This window comes from Mustela nigripes, chromosome 9 (genome assembly GCF_022355385.1).
Source record: "Mustela nigripes isolate SB6536 chromosome 9, MUSNIG.SB6536, whole genome shotgun sequence".
In the NCBI taxonomy this organism is placed as follows: Eukaryota; Metazoa; Chordata; class Mammalia; order Carnivora; family Mustelidae; genus Mustela; species Mustela nigripes.
Genome location: NC_081565.1, coordinates 5,554,005 through 5,570,163, shown reverse-complemented (window position 1 = coordinate 5,570,163; position 16,159 = coordinate 5,554,005). Strand labels below are relative to the sequence as shown.

Here is a 16,159-nt window from a genome sequence, read left to right as displayed (position 1 = left end):
CCGTTTTCTGGTCAGAAGGCACCCACTGGGATCTGGGGTTGCCTGTCTGCCCCAGCATGGTTCCATCTGGAGAAGTCTGGGCTCCAGAGCAGGCAGAGGCTTTTGGCTCTGGTTGCCAGAACTCTATGCCAGAAACCACCATCTGGTGGCCAGATCAGGGGTCCCAGTTTATAGTTTGGGAATTGTGGTCCCTCACCATGGGGGACTCTTCAGAGGATTTTGCTGGGACCAGATCGGAAGGGAGATGGGGAGGGACCTAGACCAGGTCAGGCTAACTCCGGGTCACTGACTGGGGACCAAGGCGGTAGCTGGCAGAGCCTTAGAGCTGTAGAGTGTGCAATTCCTCTAACCCTTGTCACCCTTGTCAGCCCTGGTTGGTTCTGTGCCAGGACCAGCAGTAAGATCTTCAAAGTGAAAGGGGGCTGCTTGCTTATTTAGTGCTTGTTTTTCCCAGTAGCAGGAAGGGGGAGAGGCAGGGAAGCTTCTAGAGTCAGGAGAGATAAGATATCCTAAATGCGGTGCTTGAAAACTGAAGGGTCCCTAGGGCCGTTCCCCAGTGGGAGAGGGAGAAGGGGGGGCCACAGGTGACCTTCTCGGGTTTCTGCTTTTGGGAAAGATGTGGGTCCAAGATAATTTTTTTTTTTTTAAAAAGGGGGGAGAGAGAAATAGCAGGGCAGTTGTAAATGATGAACGGCAGGTGGCACTTGGCCTCAGTACAGGGGCATCAGGAAGTGGGGGTTCCCACCCCCCGGGAGCATGCCCTTGGCTGATTGTTGCTGCAGTGGAGTTTGGGCCCAGCATGGACACGCGTCCTTTTTCAAAGGAATCTGGACTTCCAGATTTAAATGCCCTTTCCAGATTGTTCCATGTTTCTTCAAAAATTTTAAGGCATTTGATGGGATCATACCAACCACACCCTGTTTCCTGGTTTATGATCTCTAAGGAAAAAAATTAATAACTGTGAAAAGGGAAAGACCCGAGCGACCTTCCCAAATCAGCTGAGGGAATCATGAAGCCCAACTCCAATTCTGTGTTTTCTGGAATAATGTGAAACGTCCACTTCTAATAAGTCAGAAAGACAAATCAAAGGAAAGCTAAGCAGAGGGGAAGGACGGGCAGGAGCTGGAGTTCCCAGGCCCGCAGGTGTCTCCCACCTAGGCTGGTCCCAGAGCCTGCCTGATGACAGCCAGCTCCAGAGTTCCTGGGGGAGGGGAGGGTGGAGAGGAATGCTCGAGTCTGCAGACAGGAGGTGATGCAGCGGTGGGCAGCCGTGGCCGGGATGGACGGGGCGTTTCAGGACCACGGACAGTAGCAGGCCCCCTCTGTTCATCCACCCCCAGCATTAGTTGGCACAAGGAACAGAAGGTGAGCGGGCGGTAGAAGGGCCAAGTAGGCTGGGTCCCTGATTGTGGACCGAGGACCCCTGCTTGGGGAGGATCATGGAGCAGATACAGACACCAGGATCTTCTTCCTCACCCTTCCCTCCGCAGGGGTGCCCATCTCCTTGGTGATCAACTCCACGGGCCTGCAGGCTCCTGGCCACCTGGACTCGGTGGAGCTCTCGCGCAGCTCAGGGCAGCCCCTCCTGACTCTGCCCACGCAGCCCCTCTCCAACGGATCCACGTATCAGCTGTGGGGCGGACCACCCTTCCAGGCCCCCCAGGAGCGCTTCTACCTCAAGGTGAAGGGCCAAGACCATGAGGGGAATCCCCTGGTCCGTGTGTCTGGAGTTTCCTACAGTGGGGTGGCCCCAGGTGAGTGATGGGCTTTTACCGCTCCCAGCTCCCTGGCTCCCTTGGAGACCCATTTCTTCCCGGAAGCCTTCCCTGATTAGATGAGATGAGGAAATGCTCATTAAGCTTCTACGAGCTGCACACTCTGCCATGTGACGTGCTCAGTACTGAGTGGCTTCAGATGTGGCTATCAGGTCAAGGAATTAGTACAAGGCCATCCTCTGTTGACCCACTCAGACATCTACCCAACCACTCGTGGATCCAAACCTCCCTCCATCCATCTGTCCATCCTTCGTCCGTCTATCCACTTACTCGTCCATGCATCCATCCATCCAAATATCCACCCCCCTCTGCTCATGCATGTGTGCCTCCATCCAGATACTCATCTAGCATTCATTTTGTGTCCATCGTGGTGCCAGGCTCTGTAGGTACAGCAAGGGGCAGGGCAGTGAGTGGGGGTGCGCTCTTGCGTAATCATAATCATGGTAAGACCAGTCACCTTCTTGAGCGCCTCTCATGGGACAATCCTGAGCCAAGCACCTGCCATGTAGTAGCTCATGGAGTCTTACAATACTTCTGAGGTGTGTCCCCATTTTACAGATGAAGCAGCTGAGGCTGCCCATCTCACAGGGTTGCCCCGAGGGTTCCATAAGCTAATGCACAAAGCAAGACATCTCTTGGGTGCCCTGAGGCTCTGCCCAGGATGTGGGCATCGTGGTCCAGGGCCCCCCACATGTGACAGCTGCTGTTAGTCTCATGTCATTGTGGGCACAGGTCATTTTACGGTCCTATCTTTGGTCACGTGTGGCTTCTTGCTTGTTTCCTTGTGTCCCTGAGATCGCGCATCTAGGTCAGAAGCTTCCAGAGCACAGGGCTGAGTCTTTGGCTCTCCAGCTCTGCCTCTGGTCCTGGCTTGGGGTATCTGACTTCACTGCCCAACAGCTTCCCCATTGGTTTTGTTCCCTCCTCTTGATCACTCCCCCCTTTCCCATGGCAGTGGCCTGGGGGGAGCTCACAGAGATGGAGGTCATTGACACCCAACATCTTCTTCGCTGGGGATCTCTGGACAAGGAGCAAAATCCTCTGTCTACTTCAAGTAGGGGTGCAGGGAGGGCACGAAGGTGCCCACGGTGAGGTACAGGACTTTGAGAGGCCAAGTGTGACGCGGTGGGGGGGCCTGGGACCCCCTTCTCTCAGCCTCCTGGCCTCCCCTCCCCTGCTGTGGTCCCTGGGCCCCTCCTCCCTTGGCTTTTAGAAGCTCAAGGAGGAATTTTCAGGAAGGAGTTTCAGCAGGGGCAAAGCTACTTCTGTTTCTCTCTCTCCTGGTCTTTCAGAGGAACCAAGGGTTTGGAATTTAGCTCTGGCTTTGGTCTTCATCTCTGCTCTAGATGAAAGTGTGTGTGTGTGTGTGTGTGTGTGTGTGTGTATGGGCACGCGCACGTGCATGCACGCGCAGGGCAGGGAGAAGGGAAGTGACTTGGAGTTTTACTTCTTTCCCCACCTTCTAGATCTGGGAGGCTGGGAGTTTGGCCTTGAGCAGGAGGCCCTGGGTTTAGAGACATGGGCGGGTGGTGCTTCCTGGGCTCATGGAGCTCGTGGAAGACAGAGCCTGAGCTGGCCTTGCAGAGGCCCCAGTGTGTGTGGGTGAGCGGTGACTTGCTCTGCACACAGCTGAGGACGTGGCTGGATGGTCCGACATCCCTCTCCCCGGGGATGTGGCAGGGAGCCCGCAGCATGATGTCACCGCCGCCCGCCCACCCCCAGCTCTGGGCTCGGAGGACGTCTGGTGCATTGTCTCACCCACAGAGCATCTCTGGTGGGGATGCGGAGGGGGAGGGCAGGACGAGAGTTGAGCCTACGCCCGCGATCCCCCAGTGAGGCCCTGATAGCAGTCGCTGACCCTGCGGGGGTGTTCTCAGACCTTCCCACTGAAGTGATTCCACTGGCCATGGGGGAGAAACATGTCACCCCAAGACCAGGGATAGGCGGAGGAGGGTGTCTCCCGGGGGCCCCATGGGGCTCATCAGAAACTGAGATTTCATTGAAGTCTTATTTTATCTCAAAAATGTGTGTGAACTTCGCGTTCACAGCCATGTTCCAGATTTGCTTATTTTTAAATAAACAAAAAGGCTTTCTTCCAACATCCTTGGGTGAGACTGACCCTCCAGGCAGATGAGAGGTCTGGAAGTGTGGAGAGCCCAGTCTGGGGAGCATTTCGTCAGATCTCGGGACTGGTCCGATGTCTGCGTCCTGGACAGTGGAGAAGGCGGGGGCGCAGGCCGGTCCCTCTTGGCTGGTCCTCCCACAAACCCCAGACAGGACAGGAGCTCCTCCCGCGGGGGCTGGCCATGCCCTGTGCACACGCCCTGCCTCTCACCAACTCTCCGGACGACAGCACGGGGATGTCGGTACCAGGATTGAGCCCATTTTATAGAGGTGGAATCCGAGCTAGCAGGGGCAAAGCAACCAGTTCTTGGTGCCCTCCAGATGGCAGGGCCAGGGATGGAATCCTGGCTCATCCCGGCATCTCAGCATTGCTGAGGAGGGCGGGCTGTGAGGGGCTGGCAGGGAGGGACCCTGACTGCTGGCCCTTGCCTGCAGGTGCCCCCATGGTCAGCATGCCCCCGAGGATCCATGGCTATCTGCACCAGCCCCTGCTGGTCTCCTGCTCTGTGCACAGCACCCTGCCCTTCTGGCTGCAGCTGCGGCGGAACGGAGCCAGACTGGGCGAGGAAAGGCACTTTCAGTGAGTGGGTGCTGGTCGCTGGTGTCCCCAGACCTGGGGGTCTGAGGGGGTGGGTGGCAGGAGAAGGACCTTGGTTTCAGTCATAGTGTCCTCCCGGCAGCTCGCAGCTTGGCCCAGAATGGGGGAAGGTGGTCCCCAAAGCTCCCAACACTGCTGGGTCATCACCCTGTGAAGGAGCTATGGGCCTCTTCGGCTTCTGGAACACTCATCCCGTGCAGGGCCTGGCTCCATGAGGGCAGGGCAGGAAGGACCCTCAGAGACCCTCCCCATCATGGACAAGAAAGTCACACTCAGAGAGGGAAAGGGACCTGCTCCAAGTCACACAGCATGTTGTAAAAGTTGCATGCTCTTGGTAGTCTGACTCTTCCTACCAAGTCTCCAAGAGGATTTGTCCCCTCTGGGTAGGGTTTAGGGATCGGATGAGGCTGGGGGTCCCTGGCTTGGGTCAGCGGGATTGTGTGTCTCCAGCTGTTCTGTGGTTTCAGGGTGTCGGGAAACAGCAGCTGGGAGATCCCACGGGCCTCCAAGACCGAGGAAGGGACGTATGAGTGCACGGCCATCAGCAGGGCTGGGACCGGACAAGCCAAGGCCCAGATTGTTGTCACAGGTCTGTCCTTCCCGCCATCCTTGTGTCCCCTCCCCACCTCCTTCCTGATTTTTCCCTCTAGGGTTTCCCCCAGGGTGTCTCCATCTGTGGGGGAGCATGCCAGCCAGCTGCTAGGAACTGTCCATCCCCCAGAGTCTGCTGCCCATGCGGCCACCTGCCTCCTGGAGCCCCATTTGGGCTGTCACCCAGGAGTGGCCTGCTGATCTCAGATGGAGAGAGGCTGAGCAGCCAGGCTAGGGTCATGCCCTCCTCCCCTCGGCCCTTCCAGGGCCCACCGTCCATCTGGAAACCCCCTCCCTTAATGCCTTAGGGTCCTGCCAGGATGGCACCATCCAGCTCAGGAAGGTTGGAGATGCCACAGGCCATCTAGAAATGAAATCAGCTCTGTCTTACAAATTGGGAATCTAGGGGCGCCTAGGTGGCTCAGTGTGCTAAGTGGCTCAGGTCATGATCTCAGGGTCCTGGGATTGAGCCCCACGTTGGGCTCTCTGCTCAGCAGGGAACTTTCCTCTCTCTCTCTCTCTGCCTGTCTCTGCTTACTTGTGATCTCTGTCTGTCAAATAAATAAATAAAATCTTTAAAAATAAATAAATAAACCGGGAATCTAAACTGTCGTGAAGAGAAGAAAAAGAGCCCAAGGAACGTGGAAAGATTAGCCAGTCTGCAGCCTCTAATCTCACACAGACTCGCCATGCTCCTTGCAGGAAGACCAGGGGAGTACAGACAGGCAAGAGAAGATCTGGATAAGCTCTGGTCTTATTCTAGAAACACCCTCCATAGCATTTTTAAAAAAAGGTTTGTTTATTTATTTTAGAGAAAAAGGAGAGAGAGAGAGAGCACATACATGTGGCGTGGGGAGGGAGGGGCAGAGGGAGAGAGAGAATCCCAAGCAGACTCCCCCATGAGCTCAGAGCCTGAAGCAGGGCTTGATCTCACACCCCTGAGATCATGACCTGAGCTGAAATCAAGAGTTGGACACTTAAGTGACTGAGCCACCAGCGCCCCCCATAGCATTTTAATTTACTTCCTTTAAGACCTTTATCTATGTGTGCATTTTAAGAAAACTAGAATAGTAATTATACATATGTATTACACATCTATGTGTATGACACATAGGACAACCTGATTTTTTTTTTTATCATCTAATGATACAATGTGTCTGCAAACATGCTTCTATGGAATGAATTAACAGTTTTACTTTTACATTTTTAATTATTTTTAAAAATTTAAGCATTTATGTATTTGAGGAGGGGGGAGGGACAGAGGGAGGCAGAGAGAGAGAATCCCAAGCAGACTCTCTCCGTGGGATCGATCTCATGATCCTGGGATCATGACCTGAGCAGAAATCAAGTCGGCTGCTTAACCAACTGAGCCACCCAGGCGCCCCATGGTTTCATTTTTTATAAATGATACGGACAGGAAAAGGGAACAGTGTAAGGAAACACACACACCCATTCCTTAGACTTACTAATCACTAAAATTTTTCCATATTTGCTTTCTTGCTCTCTGGCTAAACTATTTTAAACTAAATTGTAGGGAATCCTGACATTTCAGTATTTATCTCTCTCTCTTTTTTTTTAAGAAAGTACATTTTCCCATATAATAAAAATTTTCTGATCACACCTAATAAAACGAATGATAATACCTTAATGCTGTTTAATTTGGCTGCAGTCAGATTTTTTCATTTACCCCAGAATATTATTTCTGGCTGGTTTCTACGGTATCGTTTTTCGGGGCTGTCAAGTTCACATGCTCTTTGGTGACAGCAGGCCGTTAGCACGTGTAACTTGTGCAGACCCAGCTCTCTGCCTGCGAGGGCTCGGGCCCACACCCCTGCTTAGACAGTCTCTGGCCTCGTCACTTACCCCTTAAACCTTGTCAAGATAGTGGTCTTAGCGCTTGCCTCTTTGGGGGCTGTGACCTCGGTTGTACATTTGGCTGTTAGGAACCCCCTGCGATCTGCAGAGAGAATAGCTCGGTATTCATCACCGTGTCCCTCTTGAGGGTGGTCTCCCGGGCTGTCCTCCCCAGGGTGGAGTCAGGGGCTCACGGCTGAGAAGAGCTGTGGAGAGCTGGCCACGTGTTGCCTTTGAGTGTCCTGTGGAATGCACGCAGATGCCGCGCAGCCCTCAGCGGGAGTGTGATGGTGGTGGGGACATCAGGGGACGTGGGGGGAATGTGTCCTCCGCCGGCAGCGCCGGTCCGGGATGGTGAGCAGATGGTCCCTCTGCTGCTCTACAGCCTGACGTGTCCTCAAGGATCCTGTGCGGGACTCTGGAGTCAGGACGCCCCCGATACCCGCAGGATGGGCCCCTCTCCATGTCAGCCCCCTCCTGTTTTCCTGTTTTTACCCCTTCAGATCCCCCGCCGCAGCTGGTCCCCGCCCCCAACATCACCGTGTCCCCGGGGGAGACTGCCATCCTGTCCTGCCAGGTCCTGAGCGATGTCCCCTACAACCTGACGTGGATCCGGGACTGGCGAGTCCTGTCGGCCTCGATGGGCAGAATCACCCAGCTGGCCGACCTGTCCCTGGAGGTCAGCGACATCAGTCCCAGTGATGGTGGGCGGTACCAGTGCCTGGCCAGCAACGCCAATGGGGTCAGCAGGGCGTCCGTCTGGCTCCTGGTGCGAGGTGAGGCTCTGCCTTCTGCCTGTCCTTCCAGTTTAACACATCTACTGCCTCTCCCCAGAGCCCGTCCATCCGTGCCTCTGCCCACGCATCACTCTGGCAGGCAACTTTAGTCCTGTGAGCGTCTTCTGAGCTTTCAGGGAAAGAGGATTCTATAGTCTCCAAGCATAAGTTTGGTGGTTTTCCCTGCTGGAAAGTTCATCCCAATATCTAACCTAAGTTTCTACTGCTGTAGGCCAAGCCGATTTCATTGTGTCCTGTTGGTTTCTCATGCCGTGAAACACCTCCATTCCTCCTCCTGCCAGTATGTTAAGGCAGGGATGGAATCTGGGAAACTTGTGGAAGTCCAGGGATCAGATGAACTTGGCAGAGGGCTGGGGGACACTGGCCAGATGGGGTCAGGGGAGACAGTGGGAAAAGCACCCATCTGGGCGGTTTAGGACCTGGAGGTCACCTCGGGTCTGCCCAGGGCGTACGCAGATCCCTCTCTCTGGGCCGCTATTTCCCCAAACGTGAAAATGAGCCTATTGGGACAACTGTTCTCTCTGGTGCCAACAACTCCTGGTCAGTTGCCTAGAGTGTGTTGAGAAAGAGTCTGGAGCCATGTCTAGCCTCTGCCATATATATTTGCTTTGTCTGTCCCTGACATGGGAAGGGGCTGTTTACCTTTTCTAGGTGAGTTGGCCTCGTGGGGTCTGTTTGAGTCTAACAAGCCTGTTGTACTGTGAACAGAACCTAAGTTTGTGGCCAACACATGGGCAGGACTTGGGTTCACTCAGGGTCCCTGGCGATGAGAGTTGTCCCCAGCCCTGGCATCTGCCTATCTGCCCAAGCTTCTCCAAGATGCTCAGCCCGGAGCAGAACCCCAGGGAGCTTGAGGCTCTCCCAGGGGCGTTGGGAAATTCACCTCGTGTGGCCTGGGCGGCTGCCTGGTCAGCCCAGGTTCCCAGGAAAGCCACTCCCTGGAGATTCAGGCCCTTTGGGGATGGAGAGGAGGACGGGGCTGGGCACCCGGAGCGGCGTGGCTGCCCTGACAGGCTGTCCCCTACCCGTCCACTCTTTACACCACAGGGGCCCCACAGGTCAGCATCCATTCCCAGTCCCAGCACTTCTCCCAGGGTATGGAGGTGAGCATCAGCTGCTCGGCCTCCGGGTACCCCCCGCCCCACATCTCTTGGAGCCGAGAGGGTCATGCTCTGCAAGAGGACAGCAGGTAAGAAGCCCAGGGCCAGGAGCTCTGGGACTAGGGGCAGGTGAACAATGACCCCCAGGGGATGCCTCTGGGGCTCCATCTTTCTGCCTGTAAATGGGGCGATGGCCGTGGGGAGGTGGTGCGGGGAGAGGGTAGTGCTTGCCCTGCCTTCTTTCTGGGATCATTTGAGACTCGGGAGCAAGATCAGTTTGGAAACATAGCGATGCCTCAGTATGAGCTCAGGGGTCAGGAGCTACAGTTCCAGAATCCAGCGGACCGGTGCTTGAACCCTGCCCCCGCCATCCAGGCCGTGTGACGTTGGACAAGTCGCTTTACCTTCATGAATTCACAAGCACAATCTATGTAAAGCTCCGAGCACACAGCCAGGCCCAGAGCAAGCAGTCAGTATAAAATGGCAATCACTAGTGACGCTATTAATTAAGTTGTTATTGATGATGACTGAGGTAGTTCTCGTGTGACCAGAACTGATCAGCCCCTTGGCCACTGAACATGTTGTTTTATGGCTTGACTCCAGAATCCGAGTGGATGCCCAGGGAACCCTGACCATTCAGGATGTGGCCCCAGAGGATGCTGGGAATTACAGCTGCCTGGCTGTGAATGAGGTCGGCACAGACGAGGAGACGGTCACCCTCTACTATACAGGTACTGGGCCCCGGGCATCTCAGGAGAACCTCTCTCTCTCCCTCCCTCCTTCCCACCCACAAATACTTACTGAGCACCTACTGTGTGCCAGGCCCTGGGGATACAGCAGGGAGTACATGGTCTCTGCCTGGGGGGAGCTGAAATTCTAATGGGGGGGCACGGAAGAAGCATGCAAGCAGATAATGGTACTTTTGGAGGGTGCTGTGGGAGCACAGGGCAGAAACGGGGATGGGGAAGTGTTCCAGGCGGAGGGACCTGGTGAGGCAAAGGCCCTGAGGTCAGGATGAGTCTGGGGTCCTCAAGAGGTTGGGAGAAGGCTAGTGTGGAGAGAATGGGAGGGAATTGGGGGCGGAGACAGGGAGGGATGGGCAGCCCATGTAGGGGATTTTAGGACTTTGTAGGGTTTTAGCTTCCCTTTTTTTTTTTTTTTTTTTGTTAAGATCTTATTTATTTATTTAAGAGAGAGGGAGAGAGCACACAAGCAGGGGGAGGGGCAAAGGGAGAGGGAGAAACAGACTCCCTGCTGAGCAGAGAGCCCTACGGACATGGGACTCAATCCCGGGACCCTGAGACCATGACCTGAGCTGAAGGCAGCCACTTAACCAACTGAGCCACCCAGATGCCCCACATTTTGGCTATTATGGCAAATTCAATGAGAAAAATGTGTGTAGGGTGGGTTGGTTCCAAGAGTGGCTGGCTTTCATTTGAGGTCCTGGGTCAGAAACTTCTAAGAAAGCAACAGGGGCCAGATCTTTCTGGGTGACGGTCCCTGACTGGTAGAGGGGTGGGGAAGAAGGCAGGGGTGCAGCTCCTTCTCTGTCCTCACCCCTTCCCCTAGGAAAATCTGCACTGTTGCTCTAGGGAGTCTGTGGGTGGGTCCCAAGTTCCCCATCTGTTCCCACGCAGACCCACCGTCCATCTCGGCCGTGAACGCGGTGGTGCTGGCCGCTGTCGGGGATGAGGCTGTGCTGGTGTGTGACGTGTCCGGGGTGCCACCACCCCGGGTCATCTGGTATCGAGGTACGTCAGGTGGGAGAGGGGCCTGGGGAATGGTCCCTCTGGGGCCCCTGGAGGATCCGCTTTCCAGAATGGTCATGGGGTAGTGGCCCTACAAATGGGGTGTCTGGGGGGCTGGCCCGTTCCAGCAGCACCCTATCGCCCAGCTCCATGGCCAGAAACAGGATTTAGAGTAGGCTCAGATTTAAATTCTGCCTCCCCTGGGTGACAGTGGGCAGGTGGCCTGGCATCGCTGAGCCTGCTCCCTCATTCGGGAAACGGGAGCATCAGATAGGTCAGTTGTGTGAGGGTGACATGAGTTAGAATAGGCCTGGAACACGGGCTGGGCTCGGTGTTCTTTTTTTTTTTTTAAGATTTTATTTATTTATTTGAGGGAGAGGGAGAAGAGCAGACTCCCCGCTGAGCAGGGAGCCTGCTGCGGGGCTCGATCCCAGGACCCCCAGGATCCCGACCTAAGCCGAAAACAGATGCTTTACCCACTGAGTCCCGCAGGTGCCCCCGGACTTGGTGTTCTTAGTGACCGTGACGGTGATGCGGTTAATCTGGAAACAGGGCCATTGTTACGAGGGCTGTTCTGAGGCTCTTTTGAGTGAATGGGTCCAGAAGGGCTTCCCGATGCCAGACTCGGAGCTGGAGTTCGGCTGCTGGGAGTGTTCTGGAACCCCCTGCAGGGGCTGCTCCTGTCTTTCCAGGAGTAGACTCCCAGCTCCCTCTCAAGGGTCAGCCTTTGCCCGTGTTGCCCTCTCTGACCTGGAGGCACTCTATCATTCATGGCACCTGTCTGCCAGCTTGTCAGAGCCCACCTTGACCTTGACACAGGCAGAAGCAGCTCAGAGTCTGAGCATGTGCCAGGCCACCCCTGGGTGGCAGAGGTCCCGGGACTCCTGGCTCCGTGCTCGTGTCTCTCCTGTTCCGGCTGAGCACCCGCCCCGGGAACCCTTTGTCAAAAGGGCCTCTCTCAGTGGGACATTATTCAGGCTGGAAGAGAAGTGGAGTTCAAAATCGTACAACAATGTCAACTCAGCCATCGCCCCTGAACTGTGCTCTTGAAAGTGGTTAAGATGGCAAATTTTGTTCTGGGTTTTTTACCATGATTAAAAAAAATTCTTTTTTAAAAAAAGATTTATTGGGGCACCTGGGTGGCTCAGTGGATTAAAAAAAGATTTATTTATTTATTTATTTATTTGACAGACAGAGATCACAAGTAGCAGAGAGGCAGAGAGAGAGAGAGAGGAAGGGAAGCAGGCTCCCTGCCTAGCAGAGAGCCCGATATGGGGCTCGATCCCAGGACCAAGGGATCATGACCCGAGCCGAAGGCAGAGGCTTTAACCCACTGAGCCACCCAGGTGTGCCCCCCATTTTTTTTTTAATTTGAAAAGAAGTGGAGAAATTCTGAAAACAGCACAGAGGAGCGTGGGGGCCATATGCGGAGAGAAATCAGCCATCCCTGGAAGGAAACATACTCTAGGATTCCCCTTACACGGGGACCTAGATGAGGCAGATGCGTAGGGACAGGAAGGAAAAGAGTGGGCACCAGGGCCTAGGTGTTGGGGGGCTGGGGACAGAGTTTCAGTTTGCGAAGCTGGGAAAGTTCTGGAGAAGGATGGAGGTGAGGGTTGCACCGTAATGTGGGCCTATTTCATGCCACTGAACTGGACACTCAGAATGCTTAAAAACTGGTCAAATTTTGTGTTACGTACATTTCTCCACAATAAAAGCAGTAAAAATAAAAAAATTATATTAAAATCTAGAAAGTGGGTTTGGATCAGGGGAGCCTGGGCGTAGTAGACCACAGCAGGGAGACAGGAGGGGGGCCTCGGGGTGGGTTTTGGGAGGCCTGCCTGGGGTCAGGCGTCAGAGAAGCAGCCATGGCTGCGGTGTGCTCCTCCCAGTCTGGAGCCTGGGCGGAGGATGGGGACCAACCAGGCAAGGAGTCTGCGGGTGCTGAGCCTGTCACACATGGGGGGACAGGCGGGGCCTCGCTCCTCGTCAGCAGAGGGGCAAAGGGAAAGCCCCCCACCGTGGGACCGGAGCCAGGAGGGCTGACTTAAACCTTCTTTTTAGAAAATTGTAAAATGCATATAACAAACTTTACATCGTAACCCTTTTTAGGGATACCGCTCGGTAGTGTTAAATACCTTCGCGCTGTCGTACAACAGTTACTGGCCTCTGTTTCCAGAACTCTGTTCCTCTTACAAAACTGAAACTCTGTCCCTGTTAAATAACAGGGGTCCTGGCTTTTGGGGAGCAACCTTGCCCCACTCGGCCCCTCCCAGGCCTCGGCCCAGTGCAGCTCCAGGAGCCCGAGGGTCGGGAAGGCTCAGCAGCCTCTGTGGCCACCACGGGCACCTGCCTGATGCTTTCCCGTCTTTGGTCCAGGGGGTCTTGAAATGATTCTGGCCCCCGAAGCCTCCAGCTCCGGGACACTGCGGATCCCAGCAGCTCGGGAGAGGGACGCTGGCACCTACACCTGCCGGGCCGTCAATGAGATGGGCGATGCGTCTGCAGAGATCCGGCTGGAGGTTGGACGTGAGTGCCCCCTGCCCCTTTGCCCCACCTCTGAGCAGGGAGGAGGGATCGCCCCTGTAGAGTACGCTGGTACAGAATCTGTATCGTGTGGGTCTGGAGCACATGGGACCAAGGACACAATGCCTCTCACTGAGTGACAGATTTCCCCAAAACTCTGTGGCTTAAACAGTAAGCATTTACTCACTGGCATTTCTGGAAGGCCAGGGTTTGGCCTGGCTGGGTGGCGGAGGCTCGGAGGCTGTCATGAGATTGCAGGGGATGCTTAGCGGGGGACGTGTCATCCGAAGGCTTGACTGGGGCTGGAGGAGCCGGTCTGGATTCACTCCCGCGGCGGCTGGCGGGATGCCTCTGTGCATCCACCATGTGCGTGTCTCTAGAAGGCTTCTCCTGACATGGATTCCCACAAGCAAGGGAGCTAAGAGAGAGAGAGACTGACCAAGAGGGAGAGAGAAAAGAGAGAAAGAGAGAGGGAGAAGGAGAGAGGGGGGTGAAAAGTGGGGGGAGGGGGAGGGAGAGAATCCCACAAGGAAGCTGCAGTCTTTATATCCAGCCCGTCCTAGAAGGGACAGACACTCACTTCTGCCATATTCTGTTGGTCACAGAGACCAACCCTGCCACACAGTGGGTGGGAGGGGCTACTCAAGTGTGTGTGTACCAGGAGGCTGGGGTCCTTGGGGGCTGCCTGCCACAGAGACCAGCATTGTCCTCCCCGAGGCCCGAGTTCCCGTCTTGTCTCCATCACTTGCCATCTGTGTGCTTTGGTTGAGTCACTGACTCTCAGTTTCCCTATCTGTAAAATGGAGCTGATCATGGGCAAATAATGCTTAGCACAGGGTTTGGCCCATCTTGGGTGCTTAATAAGCAGAGGGGTGATTATCCCCATTTTACAGATGAGGAGTCTGGGTTCTTCTGCGGCAACGCACGGCCTTGACATCTGCATTCCGGGCCTGCACGAGTTCCGTGGGGATGGCTCGGAGTTGTAGACACAGCTCCTGGGCATGCTGGGCCAGCGTGAACTGGGCTCTGAGGGGCTTGCTGTGGCCACGGTGGGGAGGCAGATGCGGGGAGTCCCGGGAAAGCACAGAGAAATAGCAGGGTGCTGGTCTTGGCTGGGTGGGATGGCCAAGGGGCTCCCCAAGGACGGTGGGGGTCCCTGAGGGGAGCAGGTTCGGGCCCTGAGGACACTGGCACCAAGTCAGGGTTGGATCCCCCAGGCTTGGGGTACCCTTAGCCTCTGTTTTGTTCCGTCCCTCCTTCCTCCAGCACGTGGTCCCCAGGGGGCCAGGCCCTGCGCTAGGGACACAACGGCACTACTCAGCATCTGCTTTTGTGTCGCTCTTGGTGTCAAGGAGAGAGACGGCAAACGGACAAGTGGGATCTCAGGGTCGGGAGCGTTTGCAGGTGGCATCTGTGGGGAGCTGTGGGTGCCCAGAGAAGGGGTCCAAACGACACTGCAGGCTGGGAAGGCTTCTTGGAGGAGGTGATGTCCGGGATGAACCCAGAAGCCATCAGGCAGGTGATGAGCTGCGGAGCCGTGCTCGAGGCAAGCGGAGTGGCAGGAGCAGACCTCCTGCGGCAAGAGAAGCGAGCCGGGGAGTAGGACCGAGCCGGGGCCGAGGGGCGCCCGGGGGCTGCTGACTGCTCTGGGTCGTGCTCGCCTCAGGAGACCAGCACAGTCTAGGCTTTCTCCTGCGAGGGTCAGGAGAGTTTTTAGGGTAGAGAAGGATGTGCTTCAGTGTTCCCTATAGAGGGTGTGCTGTGTGGCTCCCTCTCGGGTGGGGCGGGGTGGGTGGGGAAAGCCACGGGCTTAGAGCCTGATAGCAAGAAACACGGAAGCCAGGATTTCTGTGAAATTTGCCACTGCCAGGGCCGGCTCTACGCCTGTCTTGTGCACTAGCACGTGAACCTCACAACTCTTTGAGGCGGGTTCGGTCATTACCTCCTGTAGGGATGGGAGAAAGCACAGAGAGCTTAAGGAACTCGTCCAAGGTCACACAGCTGGTGAGTGGCAGAGCTGAGATCTGAACCCAGGGCCCAGGCCTCTGGCCCCTGGAGGGCATCCCCTATGCTCAGCGGCAGGGTGAGCTCGGACTTGCTTCCCCACCCTGAGGCTCGGGTCCCTGGTCAGTGAACTCTCTGGGACGTTATACGTGTGCGAGGTGAGACAGGCCTGGGGCGGCGGGTTCTGATCCACGCCGCTGTCATTGTTAATAGTAGGTTCTGGGTGAACGGAGAAGGCTCTCCAGGCACGGCTGTTCTTGGCTTTGTCACAGGCAGGCATCCTCTGCTCCGTGTCTGATTTCTTTTCAGCGGTGCCTTATTTCTTTGGGTCCCAGCCTGACAAGCCTGCCTGGTCCTGGCCTTCACCTGTTAGCGAAGGACCTTAGGGCCGGTTCCCTGGGTCAGAGGAGGAGACGTCTGGTACCCCAGAGGCGGGCTTCTTGGCCACAGGTGGCCTTCGGCTTGAGGTCAGGGAAGGGATGGACTGTGGCCCAGCACCAGCGTGTCTGGGAGAGTTGGCCTGGCAGCGGCGGTGGGAAATCGAATTTCCTGCCCATCTGGGTGGCAGCTGTGGCCCGGCCTTCCTAGCCAGGCGGGCAGAGCCTTCCAGGGCGGGGAACGGCTGGGCGCTGTGCCCACCTCCTGCTGCTGAGCTGGGAACCGGCTTCCTGGCCGTGTTTGGGAAGGAGGGCGGCGAGTGCCCGTGTTGGTGGCCCCCATCCCCTGTGGGTCCGGCTTCTGGTAGACTCGATTCCTGCATCGATGACCCCCAGACCCCCCTGCTTCTTCGGCCAAGGTATCGGCCTCCCTGAGCCTTCCTTTCCGCATCTGTGCAAAGGGAGGATAGCAGTAGAGCTTTGCTCATAGGGTCCTTGAGAGATTTAATGAGAGAACGGGCATCGCTCGGGGCTTGAATGGAGCAGATGCTCAACACGCCGGCTGCCCCGGGCCTGGGGAGACAGGCCGATCCATCACAGGGCTGAAAACCGGGCTCCCAGCAGGCACGCCTTCCCCAATTTCAGCGCCCTTTCTGTTCCCTTTC

General features: G+C 56.0%; 1 protein-coding gene across 1 annotated transcript in view; it reads left to right on the top strand.

Annotated features, from left to right (window-relative positions):
- Positions 1–16,159, top strand: part of HMCN2 (hemicentin 2) — a 144,171-nt gene that overhangs the window by 30,158 nt on the left and 97,854 nt on the right. Inside the window, exons 8-15 of the mRNA XM_059410538.1 lie at positions 1,491–1,754; positions 4,335–4,479; positions 4,965–5,086; positions 7,446–7,718; positions 8,787–8,928; positions 9,443–9,570; positions 10,477–10,590; positions 12,967–13,116. Of these exons, the coding sequence (XP_059266521.1) occupies positions 1,491–1,754; positions 4,335–4,479; positions 4,965–5,086; positions 7,446–7,718; positions 8,787–8,928; positions 9,443–9,570; positions 10,477–10,590; positions 12,967–13,116 (1,338 nt within the window). The remainder of the gene's footprint in view (positions 1–1,490; positions 1,755–4,334; positions 4,480–4,964; positions 5,087–7,445; positions 7,719–8,786; positions 8,929–9,442; positions 9,571–10,476; positions 10,591–12,966; positions 13,117–16,159) is intronic.